Genomic DNA, 18,028 nt, shown 5'->3' on the forward strand with positions numbered 1-18,028 from the left:
TGTAGTGATGGGGCTGAAATTAGGAAGAATAAAGAAGAAGACAATTGTGATTTCATTCTAAATTGCAATTCCTAATCTTGAAGGTAATGAATTTTCATTTAACCTAATTCTTGATTTCCTTTAAAAAATTAGGGTTCTTGCTATTAAATTGAATTGGAAATTTGGGGGTTTTTCATAAAAATGAGTTAATTTATATAATACAAGTTAGGGTTCTTTAATTTAACCAATTTAGGGGTTTTTAGTTGGGTTGCATAATAGATTTTGTTGAATGTTAGTAAGAACAAAATTGGACAGATTATGTCCCTAAGTTTGAAACGAGTTAAACACCTTGATGACAGCGTTTTCACTTGTTGAGTCCTAAAAAGAAAATGTAGGTTATTGTGTTAAGTAAATTTTCCCACTGGAATGAGTTAAAAAGACGAAGTAGAACTCTAGATATGAATTTTTGAATCCAGTGGCGCAATGCTGATCTTTCAGCAAAAATAATTCTGATGTCTGTTGTTAAAACGGGTAAAACACATTCTTGCAAGTTAATTCATATCTTGGTCACTGAATATAACATGTACCTAAATGTGTTAAGAAAAAGTGGCCAATGGAATGAGGTTAATATATGGTGTAGACCTCAAGTTATGGTCATTTGAAGGCAGTAGGGTCAAAGCTATTTAACAGCAGCAGTTTTGATTTTTAAAACGACCAGAAGTCACCTTTGAAGGACAATTCACATATTGGTCACTAAATATAAAAGGTAGGTGTATGTGTCATGAAAATTTGGACACTGGAATCATGTTAAAAAAGTAAGTAGAACTTGACTTATGCTTGTTTGAAGTCTGCTAGGTCAAATATGTTAATGACGATTTTGATACGAAAGTAACTCTTGGCCAATTGAAAATGATATAAGAGATATATGTTATGTGAACCAACCCAAGATTAATATAAGATTGTAAATGATGGGTTGGGTGTTGAAATGTTAGTGATTATGGCTAGATGGCCTAGTATGTGATTGATGATCCTATATGCGTTGTGATTTGTTGCTAGGTTGAAGCATACATGTTTTGTGTTCATGCGGTCTTCTTGATTTATGATTTTGGTTGTCGCGGAGGAGGTGAGTATTCTTGCATACCTTTATGTATACGTTGGGCCAATTACCATGAGATGTGAATGTTCCAAGCATGGTAATTGGTTCGGCGTTAAGCCCATGTGGGGCATTGTTTATGAGGCCTAAGAGCCTCCGGGGCCTAAGAATCTGGATAGTTGATGTGATATGAGGCCTAAGAACCTCCGGAGCCTAAGAATCCCGATAGATATGATTTGTTATGATTGTTTAGCTTATATGGATCCATATATGTGTTGATAGTGTGCAAGGTGAGCATGTAAATGTGGCATGACGGTGTCATAGCTTACATGTGAAAGTCCTTGCACTTTGCCCTCCTTCGTATGTATAAACGTATGCAAGATTATTCACTAAGCTTTGCTTACTTTTTAGTTGTTTATCCTTTTATAGGTTGTCCCGGATGCGGAAGAAAGTAAGTATTGTAAAGATTGAAGTTAAAGATGCTTAATGGATATGGGTTGCTTTGGTTAAATGCGGATAACGGTATTGGTAATAGGACCCATAGTGACCCCTTTGAACTATCGGCTCTTTGTACTCTTGTTATGTCTTTTTGGAGAATTATTATGATGTCTAATGTTGGACTCGAGTTTTTGGGTATTTTAAATGGGTCGTTTTGTAGTTGTAATGTATTGATTTTGTTTAAATGTGTTTTGGAGAAACTCATAATCCGTAACAGGTTTGGATGATGATTTTACGAATTGGTCATGCCGAAATTTCTAATTTTGTACATCATCATTTGTAAGATGTCAACTCGGATAATTGACCCATTTGGTGGTAAAATGAATGTTTGGTCAATGGATACTTTTACCTTGCTTATTTCTGAGTCGAAAATTTATTTGAACTTAGAAATGTTGTATTATGAAGTTTGGTTTTGATTTTGGTAGTCTGTAAGTTTGATTAAGCATCTAACGATTTTTGGTGTTGCTGAACTGGTGCCCTCTACGGTGCAGTGGGGATTCTCGGATCCAGGGAGCATGTTACTTCCACTGCGGCACAGTGGGGATTGCATCCACCCACTGCGGCGCAGTGTGTATATCAAGTAAAAAAAAAATCCTTATTTTTTTATTAAATCGAGTTGTGTCGTTTCACCTCCCCAAGATGAGTGTCGTAATCATCAGAACGTACCACCACCACAGACAGCGCCTTGCCAGAATAACGTGTGGTTTAGAGTGTTGGTTAAAGTGATAGTAGCAGCGGTAAGCTGAAAAATGGTTTGATCTAGCCAATTGATTTTCTGTCGAAGATAAATCATATACTTATCTTCGACGGCGTTACGAATCTGACCTTCAAGTCGTCCGATTTTGGCTGTGTAAGCCGCGTTGTTGGTTGTGATGCTCTTAATCACATTGCTAACTTCAGTCTTGTGTCTGTTATCGTCAAGCATGTGACCCTACATGTCATTTTTGCATCACGGATAGTCATGTTTGCCATTGAAAAAGTGTTTGTGTATAGCAGTATAGAGGAATTTATGAATGTATGAAAGACTAGTATGAATTTTTATGAAATGAAAGTGTGTGTATAGGCATTTTCAAAAACTAGTCGTTAAGGACTAAAAGTGTCACTTTTTTGAACTTGTTTAGGTCAAAAAGCCCGTTAGAAGGACTTGTTTTGCCAACTTTTGAAACTTAAATTTTGTTGTCTTTTTCCCCCGCTAGCCATTAACATTCAAAAAATAAATAAATAAATTGGACCATTCATGCTCGTCCCTAGAGGAACAAAAAGGCCGAACGAATCAATCGCACGAGCCATGAACGAGTCCACACCATTGGGTGGGAGGGACTCGTCCCTCTAAACCGAACGAGCGGGGAACGAGAGGCATTGGGTAGTCTCTAAATATTACAAATGAAATGTTTAGTTGCGTTTAAATATATGGTTTCAAAAGTACAAGTTAACAAATCTTTATAGCAATAAACAAGAGTATCTTTTCATATTTTGTAACGTGGGGTTGTTCCAAATTGTAGGTTGTCCCACTTGGTTACGGACCTACTTAATTACGCATGTCGGTGACATGTTGCTTTATAATGCAATTATGTGCTAGCTATCATATTTTGAAGGGTATTCTTTCAAATTTTCTAACATGAGATCTCAAACATTGATTATATTTAAGGACAAAAATTCAAAGATATTATTTGAATATTGATCCTTGGATTTAATTAAATTGTTAGAAAATGTTCTTAACCTCTCAATTTAATAACAATTTAAGGAGATCCTTTACCATAATATTTATATATGAGATAAATAAGTATGTCTATTTAAATTCGGCGTAGAATTTCTTACAAATTACAATTTTAATATATTTATAAATAATTGACTTCTCATGTTTTTTATGAATTAAAAAATTAAAACGTGAGGGGTTATACACTAAAACTAAGATACAAAACGTCTTTGTAATGTATTGAATAACCTCTTTGTTATATAGTTATATATATAGGGGATGGGAATATAAGGCTGCCGGGTATTTAAGCTTAGGTGTGAAACACTCACATATTGTTTTTTTAATCCATAAAAATCATGAGGGCCCATGCATTTATTCATTAAACAAAAAATAATAAAATATTAATATGTGAGGAGTTCCACACCTAAGCTTAGGTGCCGGACAGCCTTACATTCCCTTTTCCCATATATATATATATATACCGGGGTTGGATATTGTAAAAGAATTATTAAAGTAAAACAAATGAGACAAGATCTTGACCCTTATATTATGGTTAAATTGATGCACGAAAATTTACAAAACAATTGATGCACGATAATCGCTAGTGAAAAAAAAACCTATTGTTTTATTTGTTTTATTTTTTATTTTTTTTTGTAAAGTAAGTTTCGATATATATATTTATATATATATATAAATATAAATATAAATATATATCTAAATAAAAATAATGAAAACAAAAAAGACGGAGTATAATGATTTATTATATAACCAAATAAAACTTATACGAATTATTCTCAGGTCTTCATCAATATACAAAGAAAATACAAAACGTCTTTGTAATGTACTGAATATACAACCAGAATGATTAATGGCCAACTTTTGAAGTTTTTGACACATGAAATGAAAGATAATCCAAAACTTTATTATTTATCAAACATCATATTGATCATGACCGGTTTCATCTTGAAAGTGACCACCCTACCGCCTCCAACCACCATTTTACATTATTGAACAACTTTCTCCATCTTCTTCACCTCCGTAATCATTACTCATGTAATGGTTCCTATTCGGGTTGTGTCCATTATATCCATGCTCATATCCGAACCCACCATAAGTTGGTGGTGGTGGTGGTGCCACTTGCATCGCGTAACCATGCTGATAACCTTGATCATAATATTGTCCGTATCCCAACATTGGGTAACCGGACTGTGGGTACATTTGAGGATATCCATGTACTGGCTCATAAATCATCTTCGCTACATCAGGGTTTGGGCCTGCATCCGCTTTCTTTGGTGCTTCCTTCGGTGGACCTGCATCTTTAGGTTTTTCCGCTTCTTTAGGCTTTTCACCTTCCTTTGGTTTAGGCTTTGCGGCTTCGGGTGGTTTTCCAGACTCCTTAGGCTTATCTGCCGGTTTGGCTTTCTCGTTCTCCTTAGGCTTGTCAGCGGCTGCCTTGGCCTTCTCGGGCTCTTTGGGTTTTCCTGAATCCTTTGGCTTCTCACCAGCTGGCTTTGGCTTCTCGGCTTCTTTTGGCTTGTCGGCAGCCGGCTTTGGCTTGTCAGAAGCTGGCTTAGGCTTATCAACAGCAGCAGGAGCAGCCTTAGGCTTATCGCCTTCTTTTGGCTTATCAGCAGCTTCTTTTGGTTTATCAGATTTTTCAATAATCTCTATGCTCTGAATGGCACCTCCACCCTTATAACAAAGCTTGTCACGAATTTTTTCAGGGCTACAACATACCACTATGATCTTAACCTTGTTTCTCTCCACATCAAACAGTTGGTCCCTTATTTCTATATTTTTTATTTTATCACAAACAAAAGAGTAAATTACACATTATTCGTCACCTTAAGAACGTCAACTACTAATTTATTACAAGGGACCCGAAATTTTGCACTTCCACGGTTCCACCTCTCTATATTGATTTATATTCTTTATTTATTTATTATTATTATTATTATTTCCCAAAAATTAACAAAATTTTCAAAATAAATAACAAAAATTCGTGGCTACCACTTAAAATTCTTTGAAGTGCATATCCTTTTGATGATGACTAAACTAAAATAGAATCCATATCCCAAGTACGTCATGGATATCGATATTTTACAATGTTTTTCAAATATGTATATAGATTGATGCAACTTAAATATTAAAATAAAATAATACCATTTCAATTTTTGGTGTTTTAAAGCTTCTTTCAATGGATGATAATAATGAGAGGCATTAATCCGTAAATAAGATTCCTTGTTTCAATGCAAATAAAAAGAGGAATTTCAACTCTTTGTATTAGTTTATAAGGATTTTATAAAGGAAAGAAGGAACTCACGGGGGATTTTACAGATGACCTTTTTCACTTTCTTGTAGCAACCAGAACACTTGAGGTCAACATTCAATACCATTTCGGTCACCTTTACAGAAATAAACTTAAATCACACAAATTCTCGAGAAAATCAATTTCATTCTGAAAATGCTTAATTCTAACATTTTCTTCATTTTTGGACTAATTAATATCATTAAAAACAACAAAGAAAATGACTTCATACTATCCGTGACTACAAATAATAGAAGAGGAAATTTTAGATAGACAAAGGTATACTTACCTTTTCAGGAGCCATATGGCTGCAAAGAGAGAGTTGATCTGTCAAGGAGAGAGAGAGAGAGATTGTGGTATGAATAAGTGAGAAATAGATTAAAAAGTGGAAAGGAGTCGAGGTGGTAATGTCGATATCATATATATATATATATATATATATGAAAGTTATTTTTAGTTAAGGGTTTAAAAAATTATAAAAAGTATAAGGTATTTTTTTCTTTTTCTTCCTTTTTCCTTTCATCTCCGACCACCACCACCACCACCACCATGATCATCTCCGACCACCATGATCCTCTGGCGACGGGGACCATCTCCGACGAGAGTTACACATGTGTAACTAACTTACACATGTGTAAGTACAACTTTTTTTTAGCATTTTAGGGACTAAAATTTCTAGGTTTTTTCCTTCGCGAGACAACCACCATCATCGCCGCCCATCAAATCCATACGATTCCCATATGCATCCCTTGACGGTCAGCTTAGAACGGATGAGGGCCTCTGGCACGTACCGTATCCACCCGAAAACGAACCTGATTCTCGCTGGAAAGTTAACTTACACATGTGTAAGTTGTAGTTACACATGTGTAAGTCTCGCCGGAGATGGTCGTCGTCGCCGGAGAATCATGGTGGTGGTCGGAGATGGAAGGAACAAGCATGTGTAAGTTAACTTAGACATGTACTTTTTGTACTTTTTTAAATGCCTGTACTATAAATAACCACCCCTATATATATATATATATGGGTGAGATATTTTGAGACCACCTCTTATTTTAGGACCAACTACGACCATTGATTTTTGTACACCATCATCGTCTACTACGATATATAAGACTTTTTTGTAAAAACACTAAAACTTTCCGACGACGAACCCACCAGAAAATCATGTGTAAGTGAAAATCATGTGTAAGTTAACTTACACATGTGTAAGTTACTTACACATGTGTAACTTACACATGTATAAGTTAACTTACACATGATTTTTCTGTGGGCCCGTCGCTGAAAAGTTTTAGTGTTTTTACAAAAAAGTCTTGTATATCGTAGTAGATGATGATGGTGGTGTGTAAGTTACGAAAATCAATGGTCCTTTTTTGGACTTTTTTTAGTTAGTCTCAAATTATCTTTCCCCTATATATATATTATATATATATATGTGTGTGTGTGGAAAAGTTAAATTAGGGACTCCTTATTTTATGGATTGTTAGGGCTCCTTCTACCTCCTTCTCCAGCCACCACCACCATCATCTCTGACCACCACTACCACCACCATGATCCTCTGGCGACGGCGATCATCTCCGGCGAAACTTACACATGTGTAAGTAACTTACACATGTTTTAAGTACAATTTTTTTTAGGTAGATCATTCATCACCGGTCACCCCTTATGACCTATCACTCTCTATAACCTATCACACTATGACCTATCACCCTCAATGACCTATCACCCCCACCAGCTTTGGTTTATGAATATCCTTAAGGGCGAAGCCCGCTCTGAATCATAATTTTTATTCAACTTACACATGTGTAAGTTGTACTTACACATGTGTAAGTCTCGCCGGAGATGTCGCCGGAGATGATCAGTGGTGATTAGATCCGATGAAAATGAACGGTTTAGATCGAGTCCCTAACAGTCCCTAAAATAAAGAGTCCCTAATCTAACCCAACCCTATATATATATATATTATTACTGGTGCTCAATCCCGTCCAATTGGCGGGTAGTATTAAAATATATTAATCAAAGCTAAAAAAATAGAATTTAAATATATTAAATAGATACCGAACAAAATTAAAATACCTACAATTTAGTTATCACTTACTTCTGACACAATAAACATCTATAGAAAGCAGTTGTTTGATTAAAAAAAAGATGCACAACTTTGACGATTTAAAAATTTACACAGTAACAGTATGACTCGAGCACACATCAATATGACCAATGTTACAACTTAATTTATACGAAAGTTAAAGAAGAAACATATTAAAGTTAACTCCATATAAATTTTGATTTTAGTTTTCCCTTTTTTATCAACTTTAGTTAAATAAAAAGTTTGCGCTTTGTTATATCTAAACTTAATACAAACACACAAAACAATTTTAGACTAAACGATTTCGATTTAAGCTCAACAAAAAGAAGAAACAAAATGTTCAACAAAAAAGAGAAACAAAAAGTGTGTATATAATTTTAAAATACATATTAATTCATCAACAAAGACCATCTCGAACGTTTTGATTTTCTTCGGGTTGTTCCATTCCGAAACAGTCTATACATGCACAACACGGAGTCATAGATGATGGTTAACATGTGCTGACTTAAGTTCTTATGGATGAGCTAATGCGGTCTCTCATATTTTTTTTTGTTGAAGAAAAAGCCATAACGAACCTATATTGTACAACAAACTAAACTAAAAGAGATAATAATAACAATAACACCCCGAATTAAATGTTAAATAATAATACTAATAATAATTAAATATGAACAAATTATATTCATTTAAAAACCATTTTGGTAGTCGATCATAGGTTTTTTTTGGCCGTAGGTTTTTTTTTTGTTGAGAATAAGTGAGGATTTTAATTTTTAGGTTGTATATTAATTTAAAAACCATTTTCTAGGTTGTATATATATAGATAATAATTTTTCAGAAACTTTTAAGCATAAAAAGAGTTTTTAATTAATAATAAAGTCCGTCATTTATTAAATAAAATATTTAAAAAAAATAGATGATTAATAAGGAAGCAATGAAGTCGTTTGATCATGTTCACTAATGTTTTCCATCAATTAAAAACTTAAAATCTTTCAAATCTATAATAACTAAAACTGGGGATTGAGGTATACTTGACACCCCTAATCCTCTTTTTTTCCCCCTAAAACTCTCTCCTAATTAATCCCTATTTTTTGTATATATACATTTTTTTTAAGTTGACATATTATATTAAACAAATATTTTTATCCATAAAACTCTTCCAACATATATTATACTAGTGTTCAAACCGTAGTCTGAAAATAAATTAATCAAAGCAAAAAATAAAATAAGAATTCAACTTTATTAAATAGATAATGTAAAAAATTAGAATACATAAAAATCTAACATGAAACTATTCAAAGTATGAACTATTCAAAGTAAATGAGTTATTTGAGTTAAAGTTGTCAAAGTTTTTGAAGAACTTTTTTGTAAACGACGTTGATTGTATGATTGGTTGGGCGTCCATCTTCGTCACAAATAAGGATTTTCAATCCTTTCCTACTTTTAACCCTCGACATTGCAATGTATAGTTGGCCATGAGTGAAAGCTGGCTTAGGTAAATAAAGGCCCACATTTTCCAATGACTTCCCCTGGCTTTTGTTATGAGTCATTGCGAAACAAATAGAAAGAGGGAACTGTCTTTGTTGAAATTGAAAAGACATTTTCTTATCTGAACTTGTCATTTCCATACGTGGTATATATGTTATGTGCCCGACATGACTGCCTGAAATAACTGTTGCCTCGATAACATGTTCACAAAGTCTATTTTACAAAGACCTTGTTGCTGATCAAAATTCCTGAGCAACATGACAGGGGTACCCACCTTGATAGTCAGTATATGATTTGGAAGGCATGACATCTTTATTTTCTTTAGAAAGTCTGAAGAGTATAAATCTGGACTCATGTTTGGGTTTAAATCTGACTGAGAGATTGAATCCGAACTGAGGTATTCCCTCTGTTCACCCGTAAGTGTTGCCAACATTGTGTCATTAATCAGATTGACCGTTTCGTGTGTTGGTGCAAGGATCACCCTGTCTTCAAAGTATTTTTGTTCATACAATCTAGCAACATACTCAGGATATATGTATTCAATTATGTCACTCAACGGATCATGGTTAGATTTGATTAAGAGGTCGTCTGGGATTTCTATTTCTACCTCCCTATCGTTTGGTTCAGAAAGCTTTCTATCGCTAACTTTTAGAAGCCATTTAGCAAGTTCTTTTATTTCTTGTTGTAGTCTTGTATTTGAGCCTTGTTGTAGTCTCATATTAACCGTAAGTCTGAGAACTGTACAAAAGCCAACCCAAAAAGATTGATACATTCACTGACGGTTTGGTCGCTACTTCATCAAGGGCGACTTTTTCATCCCATGTAACACCCTGTTCTCCCTCACAGTGATAAGGAAGTCTCATAACTGCTGGCTTTCGGTAATGAATATCGAAAGCAAAAATTCTCCATACAGACTCACATGCAGATATGTACCGACAGTCATAGTAGTAGTCTATCTCATCGACATCTCCTGTGGTCACGGCAAGGGTAGCCCTATCATTTCCTTTGGTGATGTATTTAACAGATATTTTATAGATCCAATTTGGTTACACCACTCGATATTTATGTGTGCCTCGGATCTCTTCAATAGAAAAAGGTTGTAAGCAACAACATATTGACTATCCAAAGGTACTTTTCCTTTGATGCATTCTCTCCTGTCTTTCCGTCTTCTGTAAATTGGGAAGCCATCGTCATCAATCTTTGTTTTATCGTTGTAATCTTTCGGGAAGTGTTTGGTGCAATTTCCTTTAACTGTGCATGGAGCCTTTTTGTTAGATTTGCCACAAGGACCATGCATCATGAACTGAGTCACCAGGCAGAACAGCTTAGGGTCTTCCTTTTCGTCAGGCAGCTCTGCGCAAGTTACCCTGTCAATGTCTTTCGCAGTTGGTAATTTGCATTGTTCTTCCAGGAAAACACATATACGACTGTGGGGAAGTCCTCGCTTCTGGAATTCGACGGTGTATACAACTGTGTCGTTAAGAAGATGTTTGTGAGTGCATTGTAAAATGATATGTATTTTGGATTAAATATACATTATGTAGAAAAGAAATCATATAAATGTTTGAATTGATATTTGTATCTTACTTGCTTGTGTTTGGCCAAAAATATGTTCCTTATGTTTGTCGTTGAAAAACTGGTCGAGCTTAATTTTGAACATCCTTGCGATACATATCGCCTTTTATTCTGGTTTCAGCTTAGTGTTTTTAAGATACCTTTGAATTTCAGGCCATTTTGGGCTACATGTAAATGTCAAAAACAGATCAGGATACCCAAAGGCTTTAACCAAAGTCATTGCATCTAGATAGTTTTGGATCATGTATCGCTGGCTCCCTGGAAAAAAAAAAGTTTACAATTTTACTTATAAAAGTTATTCGTTTATTTATAAAATGTCTGACATAATTTAAACCGAAAGTTAATTTAATTGGAAAAGAAACATAGTTTCATGTACCTATAAAAGATGATGGTAAGACTATGCGTTTACCGACACTTGAACCGTCTGTATTTCCATTCTTTACAGCCTCCTGTATAGTAGATAACTTAGAACCTCTAACTTTTTTCCGCTGCTTATGATAGTATGATAATCTTTTTGCCTCAATCATGGTATATACGTCGACCATATACTGCTGATTGAGTTTTCTAGCATTTAGTAATAAAGAAAATCCGTTGTCTCTTTCCTTAATTTTGTATGCAAAATATTCACGCATTGACACTCGCGATCTAATCTTGATGTCCTTACCATCATCTTCCACCTCTCTATGGGGTATATTGTTCCGGTAACCGTCCTCAGCATATGGCATCAATAAAGGATATTGCATGGTCAGGTTTAATGGATGTAACTCACTTATCCGTCTAAGTTGTCCGCTATTCTTTTGAATAATGATGTCTCTTTTGTCAAAGGTCGTTCCAATATCACCGACAATTAAAGCAGCAACCTCATATGCAGTAGGTAAATCATACTGCCTACCATCTCTGGTCCTACGACCGATAAGTCGTAATGTAAAATTCTGTTGGTTGTCTTCTTCAAATTTGTCTCTGGCCATCCTATATTGCTTCACTAATGGATTATGCTCATCAAGTAGAGCTTGAAGTTTCCGTGAAAGTGAGTCAATTAGTTTCGAGTTCTTCGTTGTGAGTGTTGTGGAACCATGCTTGGAACTGGTATAAAAGATCAGATTCAAAAGTTATTAAAATAATCATTATTTTAGAAGCAAATTAGTATGTAATAAGAAACATGTAAAAAACATATATATATAACTTTTTTTTACCTTAAAGCAGTTTTCCGATTTGCTAACTCGTTTGCCCTATCAAATATATACAACTGACCAAACCTTGGTATATATCCTTCTTCAAGGAGTAGGGTCACTAGACGATGGAAGTTCTGTCCATGTATTCTAAACCAATATGGTCTTGTTTCCACTGTTGGCGGAATGGTCAACCTTACCACACATTGATGTAAAAGAGAACATCATGTTGTACGCACGAATATTTTCAATGAAGTTTGCGCTATGCGGATGCTTATTATCAAGCAGATCAACTAAAAGTTGAGGAGGTTGTTTTGCAACATTTGGAAGTTGTACTTTATATGATTATCTGTACATATATGCAATATATTTGTCAATTATTATTATTAATCATATAAAAGTTATAAATTAAAATAAAAACATAATTATTGAATATGTATTAACATAATTATACCATTTACTGGTCTTGTAGAGCATGATCCTTTATAGAAGTTGGTTTTCGTTTGAGTCAAAGTACATGGAGTGGTATTATTTGGGTTGTATTATTGAACAACTACAATATGATGATTTTGCCAAATTCTGTTTGTTAAAAAAACAGTGAACAAAAATTGGTTATCATACAATTATAGAACATTACCATTACATAATACACATGGTTGACCTCGACGTATGGTAGTTACTGTACCCATAGTCATATCAGTTTGCTTTGGAAATATTTTGGCTTGCTTCTTCTTTGATCAAGAATGTCCTTCCTTAACTTTCTTGCATTAGGTGCTCTTATTCTATCAAGTGAAATTGTTACATATGTCGAAAATAAAAGTAAAATATAGTACAAATTGAGATGTTGTTGCATGTTTTAGTATGATTATTGAGCATCGTATAAGAATTGTTGATTTAAATTTGTGTCTGACAGAAAACTTCAGATATAAGAAAAGCATGATATCAATTTAAATTAATACCTTTAGTTAAAACCCTTTGAACCAAGTTACTTTTATCATCTAAGACAACAGGAGATGGCTTTGGATCGTATTTGGTTCGACTTCTCTTTTGATCAAGAATGTGTTTCCTTAACTTTCTTGCATTAGCCCATAAAATCCTTTGATTGATTTTTAGAATGTGCTTTGTTGGGTTTCTTTTTTGGTCCAGAATAATTTTCCTAGTCCTTCTTGTAGTCTTTGTTCTTAAACTAATAGTGGAAATTTCTGCATATGATCAAGATAAAAGTATGTTACTAAACACATAGTTAGTTATAATATAATCTAAAAACAATGAATATATAATATATAAATTTTAAATATACCGGCTGCTAATATCTTTGGTCGAACATTACGTGTGTGAGTTTTAGTATCAGCATCAATATGATATTGGTTTTGAACTTGATTGGGTCATCCTCTTTTTGGAGCCATAATGTTTTCACTTAATTGTTTTGCATTCAGGGCTGGTTGATGAACTGACTTTGCTGAGGGATCGTGAAGATGAATTTGAGCCGTTTATGATAATTTGTTGCTGATTGTGTTAGCTATTGGGTATGTGTACGTTTATTTAAGATGAGAATCGAATGAATAGTGAGGGTTGGATTATGGGTCGTATGGAATATATCCTCATACTTATATAATACTCTGTTCTAATTTTCCACAGTTAATATATATTTGAATTTGATAATTAAAGGAAACTTTCTATACACTAATTAGATACATAATCAAATCAGAATTGTAACCATAATGGTAGCTGTTAAACGATTTAAGAAAAGTGTTACTATATATGATGTACATTAGTTACCATCATAAAGTTACCAACATATTTATCATTATGCTTATTTTTGGAAACATCTAAATATTGCATGTTTCCATCAATAAGTCCCACACACCAGACGTCCAAACGTCGATGAAAAAGAAAGGAAAAAAAAGAATCCTTTCTTTTTTTTTTCTCGATTGGTTTCTTCTTCTTACCGTTTCTGGTGTAGTAATAGTCATATATGCATTCTCAACCGGAATGGGATCTGTATGTTGGTTGTTCATGAATGAGGTAACCTTTAAAGACTATGTGTTACCCTCTATAAGTTTTACCTCAAAACAACGAGGTTAGACCTAACGGGCTTCTTTACCATTTTAGATATACGTGTTGCATATAAAAGGCGATGCAGAGATACATTCTGCTTTCAACTGTTTGGCGGAAGCCACTACCCATCCTGATTGCTTTCAAACGACATACCATCATGCCTATTCTGTCTATACCTGTTGCTATTCCAACGACATCCAATTTTGTTGGTCACAAAAATGTCTAACAAACAAAGTAGACGCTGATACACTATGAATGATAAAGAAAAGTAACGAAAATATGTATTTACACCATCGAGATGGTCTTTATTGATGAATTGGTATGTATTTTTCAAATTATATACTGATACACACACGATCTGTAACGACATCCAATTTTGAATATTGATACACAAATGGTAAAAAGAAAATAAACGTGGCCAAATTAAAATTATGCAGTATCCATAAATGAATACGATAGAAATATGTTCATTGGGAAACCGAAATATCAAAAACAAATGTCATGAACCAACTACGGTGAAATGGTAACAGTAAAAAAACAATATCCGAATAGTTGCTGACAAATTATTGAAATTAAAAAATGGGCAGGTCTGAATCTGATCCATTACAGCAGCTAAATTTCATTTTTTCTTTTTGTTAAGTTGGGACGTCTTACGCGCCTTACACGTAGAAGAAGCATCAACAATGTCATCAGCAGCAACGTCAATGAAAAGGCGTTTTCGGGTAGGGCTGGTTGCAATACTTTCACTAGACAAATTGGACTGAGAACCCTCGGATTCTGATGTTGCATCCTATAATGGAGTTTATACATTAGTCGTTAACTTTAAGGCTACATACTTAAAATAATTACTTGGAACATATTTTCAGCTAATATCAATGAGGTTGTGTAACAATTAAGAGGGGCTATAATGGATCAAGAAATAAGAATAATTTAGAACTGTGCAAATACAAACAATGACCTAAATGTACAACCAACAATCTGTTTACCGTAAAATCAATAGCGGGATTATTAGATTCAAGCAATGGAGTCGTTGGATCATCTTCACTAATGTTTTCCTTCAATTAAAATTTTAGAATTTTAGAGTCTTCATAAAATATCATATAAAAGATCATATAAAAGTAAGTAAAATGATCTAAAAATGAGATAAACGTGAGATATTACCACTTCCATGTTATTATCCTTTCTAAAGGCATCAAGGACTTCTTTATCCTTGGTTAGTTTGGACACGATGTACTCATGTTTTCCTTTATCAAGGTTCCAAAATTTTGATATCGTGTAGTCAAACAGAGCTTTATGACCAACCAAATCTTCTAACTCTTCAGGGAAACTTTTACCCGAATTACTGATGTAACACCCCACCGTTGGCGGAAACATGAGGTGTCATGAAAAGTACAACACGACATGGAATTACATAGATACTGCTAAATGAAATAGAATATTATAAATATATTCCCAAAAACATGAGTTCAAAGTCATAACAGTGCTAAAATAACTTATTACAACCAAGTCCATAAAGAAATAATCCAAGGCATGTAGCCTTAAAGTCTGACAATAAATAAGGAGCACTAATCTCCGAAGTCCAGGCTAGCATAGAAATCTTTATCCCTGATTAACCTGAGCACCTCAAAAGTATACTAAAACGTGTCAACACAAAGGTTGGTGAGTTCGTAGGTTTTATGTCAAAGGTCTAGTAAAAGAAATAAGTCTTTTGTCGATTCTTTTAAGTCTAAACAAGTAATAGTTCAATATATAACGAGCAAAGTTACGCCATAATAAGTCCAAATGCCTTAATGTCTCAAAGTCCGGCCTTACGGTACCTGCCTTAGTCCAAAGTCTCAAGTCTCAAGTCTCAACTCATACAATAAGTACGTCCAAAGCACAACAAACAAACACATAATCACACACATACAAACAAGATCAAAGCACGTCAAATGGCACAAGTAACTATATACGCACAGGCTCAATATTGAACATAAAACAGAAATCGACAAAACTGTTTGAAAATAAGTATATTTTCCACCCCAAAACTTGTAAAAAGAGGGGTTACGAAACTAACCTAAAGCAGCACAAGCACAAATACCCTAGATGAACGAACAAGAATACGAACAGTCAAGTACACCGGAAATAGGCTCATTATCTGTCCAAAAGTCCTACATTGTCCACAAGTCACCCAGTAAGTACTTAATTAATTGCACAAGTACATGACTTATACTAGTGTCTTAGGAAATGCCATTATGTCTCGTCAAATGTCATACTATTATTAATAGTCTTATTGTCCTTATAAATTATTCATGTGAAATGCTTCTTTTTAATAATGTCACATTCGTAAAGTTTATATCTTGTCATATATTTATATAGAATATCATTATAATATATGTTAAGTCCGATAAGTCGTTAACAATTGTTATACAAATGTATAATTTATATAATCATTTCCAAGTCTTTTTGATCCTTATATATATAAATATATATGTCCATATCAATTTTAATTCTTGTATATATATATATCTAATAAGTCTTTATGTATATATTTATATATATCCATATAAATTTTATTATTATGAAAATTAGGATTATATTTTTAAACATGAGTCAAATTAATTTAAATATATAATTTAACTTTATTTAAAAATTTAATTTTGTCTAAAATACCAAAATAATATCCAATTTAAACAAAAACCCAAATCTGCCTTTGACCAAGGCGTTGACCAAACCAATAATCAAGAACAAAGTCTAGATTCAAACACAATATACAATCCAACCACTTTCATAACCCTGATCTATGATAGATCTAACCAAGAACAACCCGAAAATCATATTTTTGTCACGATTTTTAATTAAATTCGTATATATTCATGTACCAAAGAACCAAAATTACAAGTAACACATCAAATCTAGATAAGAACATGGATTTCGGATATAGACTTTTCGGATTCAAAGGATTCCGGTTATAAACATTTCGGGTATTGAGATTTTCGAATATATACATCTCGGATGCAACAAGATTTCGGGCATCCTTTCCGGATCTCACATATTATATATATATGTATAAAAATCTCGGATTAGTAATGGTTTTTCGGGTTATACAATTATAAATACATGAGATAACCGAAAATATATGTATTTTGCCAAAACTCGAATATATATATAATAAAAAGATTTCGGATTTTTGAGGGAAGAAGAAGAAGAAGAAATCGATTTATACATGTATTTATAAAGCTTTTTGGATCTGTAAGGTGCCCTATTGTTGCATGGATCGTAATAAGACGCGATTCGTTATGTCAAGAGTGCGGAATCCTCTTGAGATAACTAGATGGCTATTGCCTTTTGTTAATTAATAAGTAATTAATCAACCCAAGGAGATGCACAAGGCTTGTGGTTCGTGTGGAGAACACACGAAGGAATAATTAACCTTAGCTCTAAAATTCGTGAATAACTAACAAGGATTCGAAAATCATTAACAAGGATTAACCTAATTCCGTAGATTAGGTCTTGTATTTATACTAGTTGATATTGGGTTGTGTGGGCTTCGACCTTAATCGCGTAATTAAGCCCGAATTAACAATAAGTCAATTCACCTCGTGCTAATGTCAGCACTAGGGTAATCCTTCATGCTGAAGACATCAGCACGAGGGACGTGCCTTTGACTCTTTGTTTGACTTCGTTTGGGTCGTACATAACATACGATCATCGTTTAAGTGTTCTACGACACTTATAAACCTTGATTCTATGTTCTTGTACCTGCAAAACAATATATAACACACAAACACAATAGAAAACACATACAGATATAATATTGAAGTTCAAACGTAATCATTAAATATCAACACAAGTTCTTATTTAAATGATTACACACAAGTTCCTAAAAACATAAACGATAATCAAATCTATGTTGCGATTGTCACAACGAATCTGCATCTACAGACTCCCCCTAGACGATTGCAACTAGATCTCTTTAAAGTCTTCAAAACTTGAACTTCAAAGCTATCCATTAAATAAAAGTCTTGTGCTATTCGCATGAATTCTCTCTTGCAAACAATGTGCGAGAATGTTGCGATAGCGCCTTTCTTCAACTCTCCAAAAA

The 18,028-nt window shown here is 33.8% G+C and overlaps 2 protein-coding genes and 1 long non-coding RNA gene across 3 annotated transcripts; 1 reads left to right on the forward strand and 2 right to left on the reverse strand.

The window, feature by feature from the left end:
* Positions 1-1,065: 1,065 nt before the first annotated feature.
* LOC122594831 lies at positions 1,066-1,736 on the forward strand. The gene is made up of 2 exons (XR_006323114.1): positions 1,066-1,102; positions 1,502-1,736. It is a non-coding gene; the product is annotated as an uncharacterized LOC122594831 (long non-coding RNA).
* Positions 1,737-4,011: 2,275 nt separating this feature from the next.
* LOC122596751 (pollen-specific leucine-rich repeat extensin-like protein 2) lies at positions 4,012-5,977 on the reverse strand. Its single transcript, XM_043769380.1, has 3 exons — positions 5,864-5,977; positions 5,590-5,671; positions 4,012-5,056 (listed from the first exon to the last, which is right to left on the reverse strand). Exons 1-3 carry the CDS (start codon positions 5,876-5,878, stop codon positions 4,266-4,268), a joined length of 888 nt encoding a protein of 295 aa, XP_043625315.1. The 5' UTR covers positions 5,879-5,977; the 3' UTR covers positions 4,012-4,265.
* A 3,319-nt stretch (positions 5,978-9,296) lies between these two features.
* LOC122596956 lies at positions 9,297-9,860 on the reverse strand. Its single transcript, XM_043769598.1, has one exon. The coding sequence runs from the start codon at positions 9,858-9,860 to the stop codon at positions 9,297-9,299; it is 564 nt and encodes a 187-aa protein (XP_043625533.1).
* Between the last annotated feature and the right edge of the window lie 8,168 nt (positions 9,861-18,028).

The sequence above is a fragment of the Erigeron canadensis genome, chromosome 4 (genome assembly GCF_010389155.1).
Source record: "Erigeron canadensis isolate Cc75 chromosome 4, C_canadensis_v1, whole genome shotgun sequence".
NCBI classification, from domain to species: domain Eukaryota; kingdom Viridiplantae; phylum Streptophyta; class Magnoliopsida; order Asterales; family Asteraceae; genus Erigeron; species Erigeron canadensis.

Coding starts and splice junctions, on each gene's coding strand:
- LOC122596956 (XM_043769598.1), bottom strand. CDS start 9,860: ATGAGACTACAACAAGGCTCAAATACAAGACTACAACAAGAAATAAAA.
- LOC122596751 (XM_043769380.1), bottom strand. Junction 5,057..5,589: donor GGTCATCTGTAAAATCCCCC/GTGAGTTCCTTC, acceptor TAAAAAATATAG/AAATAAGGGACCAACTGTTT.